The sequence below is a fragment of the Pygocentrus nattereri genome, chromosome 1 (genome assembly GCF_015220715.1).
Source record: "Pygocentrus nattereri isolate fPygNat1 chromosome 1, fPygNat1.pri, whole genome shotgun sequence".
NCBI classification, from domain to species: domain Eukaryota; kingdom Metazoa; phylum Chordata; class Actinopteri; order Characiformes; family Serrasalmidae; genus Pygocentrus; species Pygocentrus nattereri.
The window spans coordinates 20,746,021-20,768,070 of record NC_051211.1 but is presented as its reverse complement, the minus strand read 5'-3'; the positions used below and the strand labels follow the sequence as shown (position 1 = coordinate 20,768,070).

The following is a 22,050-nucleotide window of genomic DNA, read 5'->3' as shown; positions in this document are numbered from 1 at the left end:
GCTCACTGACTGCCTAGATTTGTCTCGTACTTCGCTCCCTGACTGCCTAGATTTGTCTCGTACTTTGCTCACTGACTGCCTAGATTTCTCTCGTACTTCGCTCACTGACTGCCTAGATTTGTCTCGTACTTCGCTCCCTGACTGCCTAGATTTGTCTCGTACTTCGCTCCCTGACTGCCTAGATTTGTCTCGTACCTCGCTCCCTGACTGCCTGGATTTGTCTCGTACTTCGCTCCCTGACTGCCTAGATTTCTCTCGTACTTCGCTCCCTGACTGCCTAGATTTCTCTCGTACTTCGCTCCCTGACTGCCTAGATTTCTCTCGTACTTCGCTCCGACTGCCTAGATTTCTCTCGTACCTCGCTCCCTGACTGCCTAGATTTGTCTTGTACCTCGCTCCCTGACTGCCTAGATTTGTCTCGTACCTCGCTCCCTGACTGCCTAGATTTGTCTTGTACCTCGCTCCCTGACTGCCTAGATTTCTCTCGTACTTCGCTCCCTGACTGCCTAGATTTCTCTCGTACTTCGCTCACTGACTACCTAGATTTCTCTCGTACTTCGCTCACTGACTGCCTAGATTTGTCTCGTACTTAGCTGCCTGACTGCCTAGATTTGTCTCGTACTTCGCTCCCAGACTGCCTAGATTTCTCTCGTACTTCGCTCCCTGACTTCCTAGATTTCTCTCGTACTTTGCTCCGACTGCCTAGATTTCTCTCGTACCTCGCTCCCTGACTGCCTAGATTTGTCTTGTACCTCGCTCCCTGACTGCCTAGATTTCTCTCGTACTTCGCTCACTGACTGCCTAGATTTGTCTCGTACTTCGCTCACTGACTGCCTAGATTTGTCTCGTACCTCGCTCCCTGACTGCCTAGATTTGTCTCGTACTTCGCTCACTGACTGCCTAGATTTGTCTCGTACTTAGCTGCCTGACTGCCTAGATTTCTCTCGTACTTCGCTCCGACTGGCTAGATTTCTCTCGTACTTCGCTCCCTGACTGCCTAGATTTGTCTCGTACTTAGCTGCCTGACTGCCTAGATTTCTCTCGTACTTCGCTCCGACTGGCTAGATTTCTCTCGTACTTCGCTCCCTGACTGCCTAGATTTCTCTCGTACTTTGCTCCCTGACTGCCTAGATTTATCTCGTACTTCGCTCCCTGACTGCCTAGATTTGTCTCGTACTTCGCTCCCTGACTGCCTAGATTTGTCTCGTACTTCGCTCCCTGACTTCCTAGATTTGTCTCGTACCTCGCTCACTGACTGCCTAGATTTGTCTCGTACTTCGCTCCCTGACTGCCTAGATTTGTCTCGTACTTCGCTCCCTGACTGCCTAGATTTGTCTCGTACCTCGCTCCCTGACTGCCTGGATTTGTCTCGTACTTCGCTCACTGACTGCCTAGATTTCTCTCGTACTTTGGTCCCTGACTGCCTAGATTTCTCTCGAAATCTCTCGTTATGATGTAAATTATTCAGAGTGGTGTGGAAAAAGGGACTGTAATGTCCACAATGCAAATCCAACCTTATTATTTACTATCCAGTGAAATCAGTAGACATACTTGTACCATTAGTAAATGTAAAATGGTAGTAAATCTGGATTTTTAAAAAAGAAGTTTTTCTTGGGTGCTATTTTGCCTCACAACACCTTGAATATATCTCCACCACCCCTTTCTTGTCTGAAATATACATTTTAGACCAAAACCTGCAAACCAATGCCTCAGACATCAGGCTGAGAGTTCATAGCCATTTTTTGTGATGGCTTTCTGTGAGGAGCTTTTAGAGGCATTGCACTCTTCAGACATCTGGTTCCAATCAGAACCACTGAGCTTTTCACACTAAACCACTCTGAATGACTTTGTTTGCATCTAAATTATGTGTAAATATTATAGCTTCCTGCTAATAGTTGACGCTGCTGTAGAGGCTCGTGGAAGGTGCGCACCATTAGGAAAAGGGGTCTGCTGTTTATGTTGTTTGCTGGTTTAAAGATGTTATTTGTCTGTGTGTCGGTCAGCGGGCTAGAGCGTCCACCATAATGCAAAGATGTATGGCTGGTGACCTCCTCCTTTTCGTTCTGTGCTGTTATGTGTCTTTATATTTGGTGTTCAATAAAAGAGCATTTCTCGTGGTAAAACCATGGCCTCCCCTACAGCGATGCCACAGTATTAAAAATCGGTGGAATTTCCCTTTAACGTTAATAAATTTTCTCACAACTCAAGAGTTAAAGGCTACCAGAGAGGAAATGCATCCTTCAGTGCTTTGTCTTTAGATTAAGGGATGATTCTTTGGCAGATGAAGGTGTCTATCACCAGAGAAGTCTGAGAGAAATGTGGGTTTTAGGTTGCTTTAGAGTGAGTTTCTGTTACATGCTTCAGCGGGAAGACCAGTGGAATCTGGTGGGTATATATAGTTTTAAACGACTTGATACTATTTTGCCTTTCAAATACAGTCCGTGTGTGTTTAAATGAAGAAATGCTTGATATTCCAACCATTAGCTACAAGGATCTATAATACAGGGAGGTCCATTCCTGCCAAATGCAGCACCTAATTATTTTTTAGTTACTAAGTGAACTGCTATGACCTCATTTGGGCCACTGTGTCATTCTTTTGGGATATTAAGGCATTATGAGATCTCGTTATTCTGAGATGCCAAGTCGTGAGGTAGTATTTCAAAATAATGAGACAGGATCTTAAAATAATGCCTTAGTATTGCAAAATGAGACAGTATTTTAAAATGACTTAGTATTTCAAAAAATGACATCAAAATTCTGATGGTATTGCAAAAAATGATTTAGTATCCCGGGGGGGCGGCACGGTGGCGTGGTGGGTGGCGCTGTCGCCTCACAGCGAGGGCCTGGGTTCGATTCCCCGGCCGGGCAGCCAGGGTCCTCTCTGTGTGGAGTTTGCATGTTCTCCCCATGTCTGCGTGGGTTTCCTCCGGGTTCTCTGGTTTCCTCCCACAGTCAAAAGACATGCAGTCAGGCCGATTGGACATGCTAAATTGCCCCTAGATGTAAGTGTGTGAGTGACTGTCTGTGTCTGTCTGCCCTGCGATGGACTGGCGACCTGTCCAAGGTGTATCCTGCCTTCCGCCCGAAGACTGCTGGGATAGGCTCCAGCATCCCCCCGCGACCCTGACGGAGAAGCGGCTAAGAAAATGGATGGATGGATGGATTTAGTATCCCAAAATAATGAAAGGATTAAAAAAAAAATGAGATGGTATCTGAAAATAAGGAGTTAGTATGGCATAACAATGGCATTTAGTGTTATCAGGATATGGCTGGACCTCCACTAGAAAGGCATATTTTAACAGCTCATAGAATGGAATAGTACGAAACATCCCGATAAGAAAGGTCTCAAAATAATGAGATAATAGCTCAACATAATGAGGTAGTATTTTAAAAAATGACTATTTCAAAATTGAGACAGCATCATAAAAATGAGAGCACCTCAGAATGATGTCTCCAAATAATGATTTAGCATCTCAAAATGGGAGAGTATCATAATTCTATCATACTAAGTCATTATTCTATCATACTATCTCATTTGTTTTTATTTTATGTGGTGGGAAAAGGCTTACTAATATCCTGCATTGTATCCTTGCTGAAAAGAAGAAAAAAACCCCCAAAAAAACAGCAGACTGCTGATCTGTTACGCTTTGGTGCTGGTTTAGCTGGCCACTCAGCCTGGTCATCCTGCCGACCAGCATACCTGCATCCAAAACACAACACATGCTGGCTTGGTGGTGATCAGCTGCTGTGCGCTGGTTTTTCTAGCAGAAGTTATCTTGTAACATCTCACTCCTCTTCAACATTGGAGGTACACCTACCTTGTATCTACACTTATTGCTCAGTACATCAGCTCCATGCTCAGTACATCAGCACTTTATAGTTGTACAATTGCAGACCGTAATGCATCTGTTTCTCTGCATAGGTAGCCCCCTTTTAATCAGTGGTCAGGTATTGTTTGGATGGTGGATCATTGTCAAAGATTTATAAAACCAAATGCAACTGGCACTGTTAGCTGTTCTTGTCTAAGAGGTTATTCAAGCAGGTATAATGAACAGACAAAACATCTCCTTCACTGCTGTAAATGCTTAGTCATAACATCACTAGCACGGTTAGGCTCAAGTATACTTAAATCAGATTTGTATTGAGTGTGCTCTGAGTGCAGAAGGGCACAGCGCCTATCCTCTGTTGTATGTAAATATTAAATATTGGACGCACACCAATCAGGCATAACTTGTTTCTGCGCTTATTGTCCATTTTTATCAGCTCCACTTACTACATAGGTGCACTTTGTAGTTCTACAACTACAGACTGTAGTCCATCTGTTTCTCTGCAGTTACTTAGCCCCCTTCTTCAGTGGTCAGGACCCCCATAGACCCTCACAGAGCAGGTACTATTTGGGTGGTGGATTATTCTCAGCACTGCAGTAACGCTGACATGGTGGTGGTGGTGTTCTAGTGCGTGTTGCACTGGTTTGAATGGATCAGACACAGCAGTGCTGCTGAATAGTAAGCAGAGCTGATAAAACAGACAATGAGCATAGAAACAAGTTATAATCTTATGCCTGATCGGCATATCTGCATAATATATGGATCATATATGTTTCTGATTGGTGAGTGAACATATGCATATTTAGATCATACATATTCATACTGTCTTGTAGATGTGAAAAGGTGCATCAAGTATGGATCAGACATGTCTGATACATTGTTGAATGCATCCTAGTACACGCAATGTTGTCTTCCATTTAACGATAATTGAATTTAAAAAATGAAATTATTTAAATGCATCCAGGAACATTCATTTATTTTGTTGTAATGATTTTATTGCAAAGATTACAATGTTTGAGTTTACTTATGTAGCTATCATACCAATTGTGACTATAATGCCAACATTTCTGAATAATGTATGCCACCTGTGTTTTCTATGGTATATTTCTATGTTTATATATGTTGATAAATACCACAATTGAAAGGCCCATATGCCCATAAATTGGATATATAAGGGAAATCCATCGTGTTAATTTGTTACATAAATGAATACATATATTGGCATATTTCAGAATGAGTTACAACACATCCATCTTTCTGAAAGAGAGTAACACACTACCAGAGATGACTGGATTGGTTGTCTGCATCAAGTACACTACATGTCAACAAGTTTCCAGACAGCCCTTCTGATCAGTGAATTCTTAGTTTAAGGTGCATCAGTTGCTGAAACGGGTGCTCAGATACACACAGCGCTTGTATAACCTCCTTAAAAAGGCACTGTCAACAGAATGGGATGCTCTGGAGCAGCCACACATGAGCCCAAGGTCACCATGCTCAATGCCAACGTCAGCTAAAGGGGTATAAACCCCCCCCCCAACAATGGGCTACGAAGCAGTGTAACTGCATTCTTTGGAGCCACAGAGCTCCGTCTGAGTTGGAATTGGGCGTTTGTGATCCAGAACTAACCGTTCAACATCAGCAGCTGACCTTACTAATGGTTTTGTGGCTAAATACAATCAAATCCTCACAGCAAAATCTAGAGCAAAACCTTCCAAGAAGGGTAAAGGCTTTTACTGCAGCAGAGAGGAAAAAAAAAAAAAAAGTTAAATTATTAGAAGAGCAAAAATGAGGTTCTGATACAGCTTTATTACAGATGTTAACCTGTCAAAGTGAATGTTATAAGTAGCATAATTGTATTACTAATTGTGCTTAATAGCCTCAATAGTTGCTCATGTTTTAATACAATTTAATAAGATTGTATTTAAATGCTAAAGAGCTAAATGCTAAAAATATTTATACTGTGCCTTTGGCCAATACAAAGTACTGAAAATGGGCTACCACTGAATATTTTCTTTTAAAATGAATGTTCGGCAGTAAATAGGACATACTCCAAAAAAGGTTTCACTGTGGACGTTATATTTGCAGGCCAAATCATCTGGTTCAACAGGCAAACCACAGCAAATCTGTCACAAAACACCAGCGTAATACAGCCACCAAATGAAGATATTTTTCAAAAGTTTTATTATCAAACGAGGGCTATTATATTCAAATTCACACATACAGAGACACAAAGGTGCCACACTAGACTCGATGTAACACTGCCATTGTACAAGGCGGTGATGCGTACAGGAAACAGACAAAGTTGGGCATAAACTAACCCTTGGTTCAACTAAACCAAATCTGGAGATAGAAACAGCTGAAAAAAGTGAGAGAGAAGCAGAAACAATGCTGTCGGCTCCCCAGCAGAGAAAATGAGCAATTGAAGAGAGAGATCAAAGATCAAAAACAGCTTCCTTTTTCTCTTTGGTGGTTGTGTGAAGTGTGAAGAATTAAACGTTCAGTACTACCCACTCCTGCCACTGTTACTATTCTCTGATTTAGGGAGCTAAGTCATTACTTCCCGCTTCTAACAATTAAAATAAAAAAAAATAATAATCAAATAATTAACTGAATGAATCCTCATTGCTTTTTTTTAAAACACAAAATTACATTACAGCAATGTTCTGCTTTTAATAACCCCCTTTAAAAAAAGCAAATGCCATCTTCCACAAAAAAGAAAAAAAAAAAAATTACAAAAAGTCCCCTCTTCTGCCATCCCTCCATTCACTCCTCCATCTCCATACCGACTGTTCTCCTCCACTCCTCCTCTTCCTTCTATTTCTGTCTAGCCAAAGTCTCGGCGGTGGTAGGCATCAGGGTCGCAGTATTTGGTCACCACCACTCGGTTAGCAAACTTCCTCCCTGTTAAGGCCTGCATGGCTTTCTGGGAGTCATACACTGATGTGAACTCCACAAAGATCTGGAAAAAGGTAGAGATGTACAGTGAATGTTAATCTTTACAGCACACATGATCAATGTTTTGCGCCTTAAGCAATCCACTGAGGCACTTAAGGCTGTGTTACAAATATCAATGCAGATAAGCTTGAGGCAATACACATACTAATACAGTGATGGCGGTCTCTACACCTATTCATTTGCTCTTGAGTGAAACAGTGTATTCAAGTCTAAGAGCACAGCATTTTACCAAAATTGAGCCTTTGATAAACATGTGATCTACTAGTAAGCCACGAGAAGCCATGGGTTACTGCAATTTTATGGGTGTTTTGGCACAACACAAAGCAGTCTAAAACACCCTGCCCCGTGATAAAATCGCAGTAACACACTGCCTTTATAAAACGGCGACCAACATAAAATAAAATAAGTACTTTTTGGTCACCAAATTACCACCGCATGTCTTCTGCCAGGCTGATAACACCACTCCTCTCACGCTGGGGCTGAATTTCAAACAGCTCCCTGCTCCATACATAGTGCACTACATAGGAAGATAATAGTGCACTAATTGTCAGAAGAAGCTAGAGTTTCTAAACTTAAATGTCACACTATGCAGCTAAGGAGTATGGAGCCGTTTGGGATTCAGCTACTTCTGAAAGACATTTCAAGCACGTAAGCCATTCAGAGAACATTCTTCCAACTTTTATACTGCCGTTTTTCAGTGAATCACAGCGCGAGTTCTTTAATTCAAGCCCATGACGTTAATATTGGAGTCGTTTAGCATGTTTGCTTTTTTTTTGCCTTTTGGCTAGCTGACCAGCCTAGTTCTAGTAAAGAAAAATTTTCAGCCCCATGTTTCAGCCCCTTGGTGCCCTGTCCAAGCAGAATTAGAGTCAAAGATTAATCCATTAACAGCAGAAGGGTTGTTTTTCGCAACGTGGTGCAATAATACCCATTTCGGTTGCTGAGAGGCAGTCATAGCCTGGTATCTCTCACATTTTACAACTACTTCGAATGTGGCTCAGCCAATCAGATTTTAGGACTGCAACAATACAGAACTATGCAAGGGAGATCCAGTTTCACTCTGGAGGTCCCTTCTGCATGTCACACGCTCAAGAGAAAACAGAGCACTGAGTGAAGTTCACTTATTAGTTGTCTGCTGCTGGCGTGAATGAAGTATCCCTGCTGTTAAGGCATGTATGTACTGTGTGTGTGCCTTGTTAGTTGTGTATCTGAGTTTCACCTTCACAGACACTGTTTAGTTCACGATTCTAGTGAGCTATTAGTTTGTAGACTGTTTTGATTAGTGCTTAGCTGTTACTGTTTTGGTACAGTTGTGTATCTCATTAGTGTAAAAAAAAAAAAAAAAATAGTTTTTGTTGTTCACTAAAAATGTACAGCCTTAGACTCTCACATCAATATGTGCCAGAAAACTGACTACTGCCTCACAGGCTGCTGCTGCTGCTAATCTGACATTTTCAAAAAACCTTGCCTTTAAATTAAAAAAAAAAATGTCAGCTCTCCCCAAGCTACCCATTTATCTACCCATTCCTCTTTTGGTTTTAAGAACAAAATTTTGGGTAAAAGAGAAAAAACAAAAACAAACAAAAAAAAATTGTTTCCTTGTGTGTGGGGAGGAAGGATCATTTAATGTGTGCACACCTAAAGCAAACTGTTCAATGCCAAAAATACTCAATTTTTAAAAATACAATCAGATAGGAATGATTTGACGTTAGAAGCTCATAGGCACCATTAGTCACTCAGGTTGTTTTATAGTAAATCCTTAAATAACTATTTTAACTTAAAGCATAACACTATTATTGGAATAGAGCGTTGGCCATATACTGCGGTGGTTTTGTTTGTGTTTTTTAAATCATCTTTAAAAAGGAGCTTTAAATCATCTACATACTATTTGTTACTACAAACATACATGTCTGCTGTTCTGTGTTACAGCTCAGCCAAAAACTGATCCCTGCTAGAAAGACAGAAGGACTCCTATGATATGTTCATGTAGGCTAGTGTTCCCCAACCCTGCTCCTAAAGGTCCTCTGCCCTCTACTTTTAGTGCCTTCCTTGCTTTAGACAACCCACTTCAACTCTGTAATAAGCAGAGAACATTAAAGATGTGCAGACCTGCATGTCTCCAAGATCAGGGTTGAGAAGCACTTGTTATACACACATAAGAGCAACATTATTAAGGCATACATCTGAGGTGCATCCATGCCCATGCATCTTTTGAGAGTTTCATATCAGTGTCCTTATTTAACCTAGTCACATTTGTGTGGTCATTTTTTTTTCTTAACCATATGAAATAAACTGAATTATGGTGAAATCAGAATTTTGAAGCGGGGTATATATTCCTCTAGAAGTCCAGCATTATACTACACGAGACATGCAGTTATATAAAGATGTGTAACAACTTCTCTACCTTGCCAGTTCCAGGGATCTCCAGGCCGTCAACAGGTCTGGGAATTTCTATGCTCTTGACCTGGCCATATTTGGAGCACTCGTCCCTTACATCCTCCACAATCTCCTCGTACTCCTCGTCATCCAGCAGCTCCTCTGGGGCCACCATGTTCATCAAACACAGCACCTCAGTGGGGATTCCACCCATTTGATTCATGGAGCTGTTCATCAGGCCTGGCACCTGCAGTGTCACTGGGGTCTCATTTATGCTCGTCTGTTGGGAGAGGCAAAGAGACATACAGTGAGACAGAGGCGGCTGATCATTTAAACAAATCTAGCATAAAGGAAAGAGGGGATGGGCAGGGATGAAAAGAAAAATCAAGTGATAAATCACAATTCTGGGGCTGAACCAAATAGAAGCACAAAGGTTTGAAGGCTTGGCAGAAGGTGGTCTTTTACATGCTGAACTCTTTAAACAAAGTCTGCCTCCTTACCAGAGTGGCATTCTTGGCTCCCACACTCGCTCTCTGGACCAAGAGCTTCTTATCTCCCAACTGCATCCCATTCAGTCCTGCAATAGCCTGAAGTTCATGCAAGCACACAAACATGTTAAAGTGGGATGCATCACAGTAATAGGCAGTCATGTTTTAATGGCTTGCTTTTTGAGCGTTATCCAACACGAGAGCCCTTCAACACACCTGGTCGTTGACGTTGACGTCAACATATTCGCAGAAAGCATAGCCCTTAGAGAGGCCTGTAGCACTGTCCTTCACCAGATTGAATGCTTTTAGGGGGCCAAAGGAAGTCAACAATTCTTTCACCTACAACACAGAAAAAGGACAATGTGGTGTTTAGAAACTTTTTGCCTTGTTCCAAGTTGTTCATATTTCATACCAACATTGAAGGTCTCAGAAGGCTGTTTATTCTACGAACTAACAAACAAAATAGCCAAGTTAATCACCGATTTGAATCACCAGTTAAACATTTCACTTTCTTTTCTTGTCTGACAAACGTTTTCCAGTATAGTCATGTTACTGTATTTACTTCCTTTAACCAGATAATTAGTGACAGTGTATGCAGACAGCACAAACACACCTGGTCATCATTGAGATAGTTGGGCAGACCTCCAATGAAAAGCTTGTGAATAGAGTCAGGAACCACAGTGGACACCACTCCTGAGGAAAAAAAGATACAAAGTTTTGGGAAGAAAGTAGCAGAACGTAGAACATTATGCTAACACAAACTTAACGAATGGTTCCTCTAAAGCAGCGGCCATTACAAATCCAAAAGACTGTTAATAATACTGTTAATAAAAATATTTATAGACAGCAGTGATTTATAAGTCTACTTTGACCTGTACTTGAATAAAACAGCATAACAGCAGAATAAATTTATCAGCTTCACTATTTTTTTGTTGGTAAATACATGCTATTTCAGCATATAATAAATGCTTCCAAGACACTCCAAAAAATTTGGGACAGAGGCAATTTAAGATTATATAATGTTCACAAATGCAATCCTGCAATCATAAAGGAAAATACACAAGAAAGTTCTAGTCCAAGGGTGCACAACAACCAGTTTGCAATCACTCATTGAGAAAATGCAGTGAGTAAAGCCCAACGCCAAAAACCACACCTGAATGACTGACCATCGACCCCTGAGAGTGCACTGCATTAAAAACCGGCATGCCTCTGTGATGGACATCACTACATTAGCTCAGCAATACTCTGACAAGCCACTGTCAATAAACACAGTTTGCCATGGCATCCACAAAATCGAGTTAAGACTGTACTATGCAAATTGGAGGTCAACAACCACCAGACATGCTGCTGACTTCTGGGCTCGAGCTCAACAGGACCGACATGTGGTGTAAACACCTAAACTGTTTAAGGAAATAACAGACATTGTTTTCTCTGGACTAACGAAGAACATTCAAGTGTTTAAATTTTATGGCTACGTAATCAGAGTGTGGGTGCTCCACTAATCTGCCAGAAGTCCAGAACCTTCTCCTACTGAAAATGTGTCGCACAGTATTAAGTTCAAAGTAGGTCAACAAAAGTCAAAAAAAGCAGAAGACTTGTATAACAGAAGACAAAAAAAAAAGAAAAAAAAAAAAAAAAAAAGTCAATTTTCAAAACTGAAGCAGTTTTTGTCTTTAGTGCCCAAATGATTAAGTGCTGTTTTCCCCCCATTTTTGCTTGTCCCAACCTTTTTGAAAACATGTTGCAGACACCAAATCTGAATTGAGCACATTCACAATTAACAACGAAGTTCATAACATTAAACAATTTGGTTTTTGTACCGTTTTCAGTTGAACACAAATCAAAAAAAGAATTTACTAAATCACTGCTTTGTTTTTATTAGCATTTTACATACTGCCACCACTGTTTTGGAATATGGTTTGTATTAAGACAGATCATATAATTGTGGCCCAAATATCTAATCAAAAACAAGTTTGTTCAAATCCATCTAACAGAAGAGCAGGGATAAGGCAAGGGTATGTGGTTTGCAGTACACCTACCTGGCACATACACACTGGGGTTCTCGCTCACACCTGGTAGGGGCTGGTAATCATGTGGTCGGCGGATCTTCAGACTCTGACCTTGGAATATGATGCCATCAAATGCCATGGCCTGTGTGGTCTCATCCACCGAGCGGAACTGAAGGAGGGAGACGACAGTGGAGAGATAAATCCACCGGTCCTCTTTAAAGTCACCTACTGTAACAATCCTACCTTTCATCTATAAAATATCAAAGGCTTGACTTGGCTGCCAGCAAATAGAGGCTGTATTAAAGATTCATGACACACTGATGAAGCAGGTGCATTACATTCAGTTCGTACAAGTCGTACGAAAGAAACATACATCAAGGAAGTTAAAACAGAATTTTTTGAATGAACAGAAGTTTCAACAGATCTTTCTAAAGGCAACTGTTTCTGCACCTCCACACACAATTTTGGAGACAAACAAAGGACCAAGAGAAAGTCTATATTCAGAAGCACAAGAACAACTCACCTCTAGGAAGGCAAAGTTTTTGTCCTGGTTAATCTGGACAGCAAGGACAGGATTTCCTGGAGCCTGAGTAAGACCTCCAAGTCTCATCTGAGCATTGAAAAAGTCCATCATGGATTCCTAAAAGACAAACAGCACATTGAAGGAGGAGATACAGCAGAGAATGAACTTAGTGAGTTATGTTCTACTTAAACCATATACATCCAAAAAACAATACAATTAAAAGTTAGATGTATTGTAGCACAACAGACATCTCCACAGCAAATTAAACAATGACATATAACTTAGTAATTCAATTACCACCACGTTTTTCAGTGGAATTGAGTCCAGTACTGTAATTTTGCCATTTAACAACAGTTTACATTTGACTTACTCATGTATCTTGGATCACTTTCATTTTGCTTGTCTCATAACCCTTTGAAAATACAAACAGTGCCAACAATTCCTGATACAACTTGGTCCCTCAAACTGTCTAGGCCCTGCCAAGCTTCATAGTTGGGATGAGGGTTTGGTATAGCATCGAAGTCTTTTGTTCCTTAACCATCTCAGGAAGTACAGCTAATGGACATCTCAGATTCTCTGTGAAAGCCACTGAACCCATCACTGCTGACAGCTTGACCGGAGCGCTGTGATTAGAGATGGGCGTGTTATACTCCATGTCCCCGGAAGTCCACCAAAAAAAAAAAAAAAGTATTTATTTATGTTTATGAAAGTTTAGTGGTGGTGGTTGTGGCACTGCTCCACAAGCACGCCTATTGTTGAACCTAGCAACACGGTCAACACAGTCAACAGAAACTTCAGCCATGGATGCAGGAATCAGCTTTGAGGAAGTGTGTGAGCAATAAAAGGGATAATATTTTGTTTTCAGGTTTTCACAACTTTGGTGACCTTGTTAGAGCCTGAAATGAATTTAATTTCTAAATATATCCAGGCATTCCATGTAATTAGTGAATCCAACTAGTTTTATGTGCACCCACGGCTCATACAGGTGTTCAGATGCACACAGCTTGTATGAGCTCCTTAAACACTGCTAATAGAACAGGCCACACATGTGCCTAAGGTCACCATGAACAACTTCAAGCACTAGGCTGTGGAGTGGTGGAGCTGCAATCTTTGGAGTGAGCTACATCCAATATCTTTGGCACGAGTTAGGCTACGTTTGCACAGCAGGTAAGTGGCCCAAATCTGATTCACTGTTCTGTTCACAGTATCTTTAAAATGTGACCTGCATGCAACATCAGTCTGAACAGATCAGCTCCTAAACCAACCCACATGCGCAAAATAAAGCTTCATGTGGCTCATCCAGAGGTAAACAATCACAACTATGAACAAATGCCAGTTTCACCTTCCCCACCACCACACAACTTCATGATCGGCCACATAAAAAGGGCATGGTCACTTTAGCTCGGGTCCTCGGACACTCTTGCTTTGAGACTTAACTGTTCTTTGATGCTCGTAGCCTCGCTCTCCTACCACCGCAGTCAGTCATATCTTTCAAAATCTCTCAAACACAGATCGGTTGCAATTTGTGCCTTCCAACTGTGTTTGTTTCAGAAACATCAGCCTAAGTGCTTGAGGTCTCAGCAGCTCTCAATTATGAAGAAATGTCGAGTTGAATTGATGTAAAAGCCACATGAATTCTGGTGTCGCATTGCCACATATCAGCTATGCCACACATGAAAACATCAAATTGGAATTTAAAATGTCAGATTCAATGAGCGTTTTTTTTTTTTTTTATATAAACTGTTCAAACATCTGCCACACATGAAGAAAAAGATCAGATTTGGGCCACTTTTACCTGCTGTGTGAACAAAGCCTTAGTGAACCAAAACTAATCATTTAACGTCAGTAATACTCTTGAGGCTAAATGCAAGCAAATTCTCACAGCAATGTTCCAACATCTAGTGTAAAGGTTCACCAGAAAGCTATTACTGCAGTACAGAGAGGCATACGCCCTATTAATGCGCTTGATTTCAGAAGAAACGACAGCACAGTAGGCATCTACAAAGATTCGGACAGGAGTGCTCATTTAATGTTTGGATATCATTTCTCAAATGTCCACGGAACTCAGGATGGGCATAAAAAAATTCTCCCAACTTTAACAGACTGTGTGTTGTAGCCATTAAGTTCAAAATGAGAATAAATCAATAAATTGAATTGCTTGATAAAGTATTTGATCAAATATTTATCAATAAAAAATATTTTAAAAACCTTTTTATTATTGTTAAGACTTTATCTGTTGTGATAACTGCTGAAGATCAGACACATTTTTTGAGGAATTAATGCAGAAATCCAGATCAGTTTAGAAAGGGTGCACAAACATACGCCCAACAACTGCTCTACCTGACAGAGCTGAATGATTATGGTTATGGCTGTTATATCGAAATCACAATTTGAAAAAGTAAAATTTTTATTAGAATCTTGCAAGTAGGGTAATTTAATCTAATAACATAGAGTTTGTGAACTGCCTTTAGATGAATTCCACAAAGGCAACCAAACATCCATGTGTTGTGACATCACAACCACAAATAACTGGCTGGCTGGCACACTGTGTTAAGCACTCAAGCCAGAAAAGGTATACGCTGGTCTTCTTGGCCAAAAGAAAGACATATACCATAATTTATAGAAAGCAATCACAGTTTAAATCATAAATGCAATTAGATACTTTGCAAAACTCATTCAGCCCCACCTCCTGATCCACCTATTACATTTTTTTAAGCACAAAAATGCACAAAAAGCATTAGACAGACAGTGCTATAGACCGGAGGGGTTCTCACCTCTGTGATTCCAAATGGGATGTTGCCTACGTAGAGCCTTCTTGCTTGGCGGGTCATCTGACTGCCCACAACAGGTACTGGGGTAGGTGTGACGGTCAGTCCCTCAGGTGTCATAGTGGGCAAGAGGGCAGTGGCAGGAATTTGACCAGCAGCTGAGACAGACACAAGAGTGAGAAAAGTTTAAATAAGAAAAATGTAAAACAAGCTAAAGTTTAAATGAAGACAATTTAATTTTCTGTTCAAAATTATGGCACAATGCAAGAAAGAGGCAAAAAGGAAGAGTAAACAAATAAAGGCATTTCTAAACTACTTGAAAAGCACATTGAGGGGAAAAAAAATCAGGATGAAAAAGAGTACTCCAGCATTCCATCTGCTGCATCACTGGCACGCTGTTGATCAACATAGACGACAATTTTAGACGCGTTACCCTGTAACTTGGCAACAGAAAAAGTTTGAGTCGAGTTGCATATCGGAGAATCACCAGAAGAAGAAGAAAGGTAAGCACTGCAGGGTTAACAGATCTTTGAGAGCAGCTGTTTTGGACAGAGGCTTGTTTGTTTAGTGTTTCACTCACCCTGCATGGCCTTGTACTGCATGGGTGTAATGTGCTCAAAACCTGGAGGAGGGACATCCCAGTACTTTTTTACTTTCTTCTTCTTCTCCCTGTGCGAGGAATCACTGAAGAAAGAGAAGGCAAAGAGGTGTAAGACACAATGACACTGAAAAAGAAGCTAAACTTTGCTCTAAATCTGCACAGCTATTATAACTGTATGTGTATAAATAAAACTATAAAAGAAGCAAATAGGCCTGGGTGATAAAACGATGCAATCAAATATTGGCAAAAGCTGAAAACGGTCATGTTGGGAAAGAGGGCGGACAGAACTAAAGTCGGATGAAGAAAACTATTAAAATATAACACTACATGTTTTTCCTAAAGGACCTATAGCCGAACTCCAGGCTGATTCTGCTCTGATGAGGGAAAACATTTTTTTAATGTGTAAAGCACACAGACATGCCTCTGGCAGCTCATATAGAACATGTGATGCAGTCTCTCCAACAAAGGATGCTATTAGCACAAGTTCTCAAACCTACACCAGAAGGAGCACATGAATGCATGTTAAAAGATTAACTTAAATAATAATGTTTAAATCAAACAAAGAGTACAAAAACTAAGTTTAAGCTGCAGTGGACCGTGTGTATGGGTCTGGGTTGTGATGACTAAAAGGGAGGGATGCTGATATCCGAGTCAGTAAAGAAAGAAATTGTGCACTGAAATTTGATGAAAAATGCCACGTTTAAGTGTCCCCCTGCAGAGAATGTATTGACTTACCGTATTTTCACTTAGAATAAATAAATAAATAAAAATCAAAACACCTAGGTAAACGACCACACAACACAGATGTGGCAGTTAAAGCCTATATCGAAAAGTACTGTAGTATTCATTTAATGCACTGGCTGAGTACATTTAGGCCTATTTGTACAAAACTAACTGAATGCGTTTATCACATTTACAGGCACGTCAGTAATCTGATGAGAAAACTCCGTCTAAATGAGTGACTCAAATCACATTACATTCTAAACAATGTGCCCCTCTACTGTTGCTTAGAAACTCATTAAGAAACGCAAAAAAGCTCAGCACAAAACAAGATTCCAATCACTTGCTGTGGCTTTCTTTTTAACATGGAAATATCTGGGAGCTTATATAGCAATTATATAGTCTTTTGTTTCAGGGATGAAATTTCCAGTTCCTTGAGAGAAATCAGTGTATATGTGGTGAAAAACAATTACCAAGCTAAAACCCAGGTCTCCATCAGATTTATTACAAGCATTTCAATAACTTCATTATTGGAGTATGCTGCTTAGATGACCATTGGTGAAAACCAGATAGTGATTACACACACAGGTCACTTTATTAGGTACACCTTGCTAGTGAAAGGTTGGACCCCCTTTTGCCTTCAGAACTGCCTTAATTCTTTGTAGCAGACTTTCAACAAGGTGTTGGAAACATTCCTCAGAGATGTTGGTTGGTTATTTGAGCTATTGTTGCTTTTCTATCATCTCAAACCAGTCTGCCCATTCTCCTCTGACCTCTCACATCAGGCATTTCATCCACACAACTGACCGCTCACTGGATATTTTCTCTTTTTCGGACCGTTCTCTGTAAACCCTAGAGATGGATGTGCGTGAAAATCCCAGTAGATCAGCAGTTTCTGAAACACTCAGACCAGCCTGTCTGGCACCAACAACGATGCCACATTCAAAGTCCCTTAAATCCCCTTTCTTCCCCCATTCTGATGCTTGGTCTGCACTTCAGCAAGTTGTCGTGACCACCTCTACATGCCTAAATGCATTGAGTTGCGGCCGTGTGATTGGCTGATTAGCTATATACATTATATATATATATATATATACACATACACACACACACACACACACACATACAAACAAAGGTATTATTATATAACATAACTGTTGTATATGCAAATATTCACTACAGCAGAAGCCTTCTATAGATAACTCTCTCTCACCCGCGTCTATGCCGGCGGTCCTTGCTGCTGCTGCGTCGCTCCCGGCTCCTCCTCTCCCTGCTCCTCCTCTTCCTCTCCCGGCTGCGGCTGCGTGAGCTGCTGCGCCGCCTGTGTCTGTTCTCTTTGTCGCGCTCTAAATAGAAGCGAGAATAAATGGGATTGAGACAGCGAGACCAATATCCATCACAAAACTCACAGACAGGAGAGAAATACATGGACATAGCCAAATGAGCTGAAAGACAGGAGGAGGAAGGAAGTAAAACGCTGTGAAGACAGGCAACAGCAGTAGCAGAGTCAGCAGAAGAACAGGAAAACCAACCTGGGCCCTAAAATTAAATAAGATTAAATTCCATATCTGTAAATCTAAAAACTAATCAGATCTGGTTATATTTTGAGCATTTTAAAATAACTTTTTAAAAGTGTTGGTTCAGCTAAAAACAAAAAAAAATAAAAGGCAGATCATTTTCCCTCACCCCAAATTTAGTTAATTAGTTTCTTGTTTCCTGGAGCTACACGGCAAATGGAACTAATAATTAATAAAAGCATTTTCCACTGCTACAGATAACAATGCATGATAGTATCATAACGTAGAAGGCAAGAGGGAAGTGTGTGATGATTTATGCACTGAGGCAGCATCCACAGAGCTAAGAACCTTGCAGCTCCAGTGCAAAATAAAAAAGAAGCAAACTTTGGACAATAAGCCTGACTTGGCTGTATTACAATTGGTGTAAAGTGAAAAGAAAAAAAAAAAAAGCTAAATTAATTTCTAGCCAAACCATCACTTTAAGATAAAGAAAGAAAAAGAGGAAAAAGAGATCAGGAAGGTTGTGTGTATTTCTGAGCAAAGCATAAAGGAGCGTTCCACACTGATACCCACCATGGCCATTAAGACTGTCACCTGTATTGAAAGAGAACGACACAATGAGTGGTTAAAATCAGGCAGTGCCTTAATTATATCTTGCTGTACTACACACACAAACATGCTAATGTTTCAAATCACAGGTGAACAGCGATGTAATCTGGGAGTGACATGAAAGATTTGCTCAAAACAGTCCACACCGTACAATCCTGGAGATTGCAACATATGAATGCAATGCATGCAGAATAAGTCCAATCCTGAAATAATGTGTTCTCTCAAGGATGATATTCTCCTGAGCCCCTGAAGTGCCCCATTAGGAGGATAAGGGGGGGGTGGGGGGTGGGAGGACACAATGCCTTTCCTTGCATTCACTTACAGAGAGGATGCAAAATCATTGCGAGAAAAAGCAAAACATTTGCATAAACCATGGCCCATACGGCCATGTATGATTCTCCAAAAATAACTCATCCAAACAGAAAACAGCTTCACTAAAGGCTTCTACAGCTCCAGAGTTACAACTAAAAGTGGGAAATTATATGTTATTGTTATCATTACAAGTTTTATTATAGTAACACATACAACATAATTAGTTGTGCTTATTTGGTTTTAGGGTAGCGCAGAATGTGAAATGTTGAAGAAACATCACTGCACCCAGAGGTTTTTTTTTTTTTTTTTTTTTTTTAAATGTGATACCAAAATATTAGCAAAAAGTTAAAACAGATCGATATCACAGCATACTGCACTGTGGTATTCATTTATGTGGCCATAAGTCTTGCCCTACTGTCCACCCCAAGATATGACTGGCTCTTATTCTGTCTTTTTCCTAATCGCCGTGTTCCCTGCAACTTCAATAAAGGCCCGAAGATGCTCTTTAACTGGGAGCAAACCATTAGGGCTGCAAAACATATACAGGCTGGTTTTTGTTACTGCATCTTAAGACTGGTATATTTAAATGAGCTCCGTTCTGATTGGCTGCTTTGAATTGCGCCTTGATCAAAAAGCAGTCAGAGCTCAAACACTCCTTTTAACCTCAATGCGAATGGGCAGAGTTAGAGCGCAGCAGGCTGAATGGGTGGATATATATGGAAAAGCACAGGTTTTGATGATGCCACAAAAATAATGAATTAAAATGAGGCTTTTTTTTTGCATTTTAGTTTCTGTACATACACTGTATGTACCGGGGAAAGAGTGGAACATTTTAAACGACGTACGTACATACTACATCAACCTCATTTCAAAAAAGCAAACAAACTGATGGTTTGCATGATTTGTTGCTTTTTAATGAATAACATTCACAAAATTTAACCAATATAAAGAATTTGGTAAAATGGTATCATCGGACAGATGACGATTTTTACGCTGATATTTGATCAATAATTGTTTAGGCAAAGCTATATATTTCAACATATTCACACTAGCACATACGCTTTCTCCCTCACTCGAGACAGACAGACAGACAGACAGACACTCTCTCGAAGGGGGATTCCATGCATTTTTGCAAATCCGCACACCTAAATTGTTAAGATGTAAACAAAGTCTTTCAGCGTGGTTTGATGTGAATGGCTTTTAAACGCCTTTGAAAGCTAATTCACAGAATGCTATTCCATGAAATTATTAAGAATACACTGCCTGATGTTTAAGATTTTGCTTTATGACCGTTTTTTTAGATAAGCTTTTGGTCTAAATTATATACTCACAATGCTGCAAACAGCAGAAGTACATGCAGGGAGGTGTACGACCCAACAGTTCCCAAAGAAAAGCTCATTTTTCGAATTTACCTACATTTTACCATCAACATCACATGTAAAACCTCTCAAGACCCATGTAAGTCACAGGGTATTTGGACGGTAAACGGAATGGCTTCAGCTGCATTGTAAACATTGTGAGCCCTGGTTCCTATCAGCACCACTGTAAAGAAATCTCAGGCTTCACGTCAAACCACTGACTTCGTTCACACCACAACGACAGAAAAACGCAAGTTTTCAGAAAACGGTGGAATATTCCCTTCTTTAAAGGACAGCTTTTAACTGAAATCGTCTTTCATAAAGCGTCTTTGGTCGATCACCTGCACATATGATTACTGGCATTAGCAGATTGCCTGGAAATTCAAGCAGCATAACCGCTCGCCCGCTAAAGGCTTAGAGACATGGTAACGAGATCGGCCGCTAGAGCGACAAGACACAACTGATGTTCACTGGTATCTCATCCAAAACAGCTTAGCAGATTCCAGATGCTGTTAAAATCTGCGCATAAATGCAACTGCACTTGAAATAAAACACAAAATGCAGACAAAAAAAATCTGAGTGCAACGCTTTGAGCGAAGCTCCACACAGGCCGGAGCGTCAGGCGGTTAGGTTAGCAGGCCTCGTCTCTCGCAGAGGATCACCCACGTCTGCACATCAGCGCGCATTACTTCGCCGATTTATTCAAACACACCCGATGCTATTGCATTAATCGTGTAACACGGTACACACCTTGCTTGTTTTCAGTCAGCTGTCTCTCAAATTCATCGAAGTCCGACATGCTGGATCCGTGGCTGGATGAACTGGCTCGGCCGAGTGAGCACAACCCTCAACGCTAGCGGAGCTAAGCTAACTCGATATCTTACTTCAAAATGTGAAGTCTGCGCGCCACATACACGACAGGGCTTTGAACACTCGGTCGATTGAGTCAGACAGATTTCAGCTATTCGAGCTACAGACGAAGTATCCGCACAAACGTTGATAAATGCGCTCTCGGTTTGCCGCTGTGCGCCGTTGCGCTTAGCTAAGTTCGCTAACGTTAGCTAGCCGGAATCCCGCGAGGAAGCGCTTCCCCGCAGAGAGGCGGCGATGAACGCGACGACCGCGCTGAAAGCGCCGAGACCAAGCCGCGGCTGTGTGTGCTGGAGTACGAGAGACAGACGGTGTCTTATCTGGGCGCTCTCCCGACTTTAGACAGCACGCAGACTAGGCCACAGGCTCCGCGTCGTTTGTCTCGGCTGGGAAGTTTGTAGCGGGTTCTCCTCTCCGCGCTGGAGGAAGTGATCTCTCCTCTCCGAGGCTTCGCTGACGTCCGCCATCTAGCGGAGCTCCAGCGCCAGCCCTTTCTCCTTTTCTTTTGGGTACCTATTGGTTTGAGGCGGAGCCCTTAAGCGTGTGTGTGTGTGTGTGTGTGGGCAGTCGTGGGCTTCAGGTTAGGGAACCAGCCTCGTGACCAGAAGGTCGCCGGTTTCATCCCCAGAGCTCACAGCACATCACTGAGGTGTCCTTGAGCAAGACACCTAACCCCCAACTGCTCCCCGGGTGCTGCGGATTGGGCTGCCCACTGCTCCAGGCAAGTGTGCTCACTGCCCGTGTGTGTGTGTTCACTAGAGTGTATGTGGTGTTTCACTTCACTATGGGTTAAACGCGGAGGTGGAATTTCCCCGTTGTGGGATGAATAAGGGTCACTTAATCTTAATGTGTGTACGTAGTGTTCATAGCGTTTAAACACATATCACATGTGAGATACATGTCAGGGTTACAATTGGCTTGTATTTTCAAAACAAAGAAATAATTAAAACAACACGTTATTTTAACAATCTTCCCCCACAGGTCACAGCTTGTCATCACAGTCATGTGTAAAGGCTGAGTGCTTTATTTTGAAGTAAAAAAAACAGGTTTTCTTGCCATTTTAACTGCAAAAATCTATACATGACTGCAAAACATATGCTATAAATGATATAAAGAA

The 22,050-nt window shown here is 41.1% G+C and overlaps 1 protein-coding gene across 2 annotated transcripts; it reads right to left on the bottom strand.

Moving 5' to 3' along the window:
• Nucleotides 1-5,882: 5,882 nt before the first annotated feature.
• Nucleotides 5,883-21,399, bottom strand: u2af2b (U2 small nuclear RNA auxiliary factor 2b). Of its 2 annotated transcripts, XM_017718560.2 has the most exons (12): nucleotides 20,814-21,398; nucleotides 18,358-18,378; nucleotides 17,481-17,613; nucleotides 15,527-15,630; nucleotides 14,953-15,104; nucleotides 12,179-12,295; nucleotides 11,686-11,824; nucleotides 10,260-10,339; nucleotides 9,863-9,985; nucleotides 9,659-9,745; nucleotides 9,187-9,438; nucleotides 5,883-6,786 (listed from the first exon to the last, which is right to left on the bottom strand). In XM_017718560.2, the coding sequence occupies exons 1-12, from the start codon at nucleotides 20,860-20,862 to the stop codon at nucleotides 6,652-6,654; spliced, it is 1,392 nt and encodes a 463-aa protein (XP_017574049.1). In that variant the 5' UTR covers nucleotides 20,863-21,398; the 3' UTR covers nucleotides 5,883-6,651. The 2 variants fall into 2 exon arrangements, with proteins under 2 accessions (XP_017574049.1, XP_017574050.1); XM_017718561.2 differs by lacking the exon at nucleotides 18,358-18,378 and having other exon boundaries at nucleotides 6,652-6,786; nucleotides 20,814-21,399.
• Between the last annotated feature and the right edge of the window lie 651 nt (nucleotides 21,400-22,050).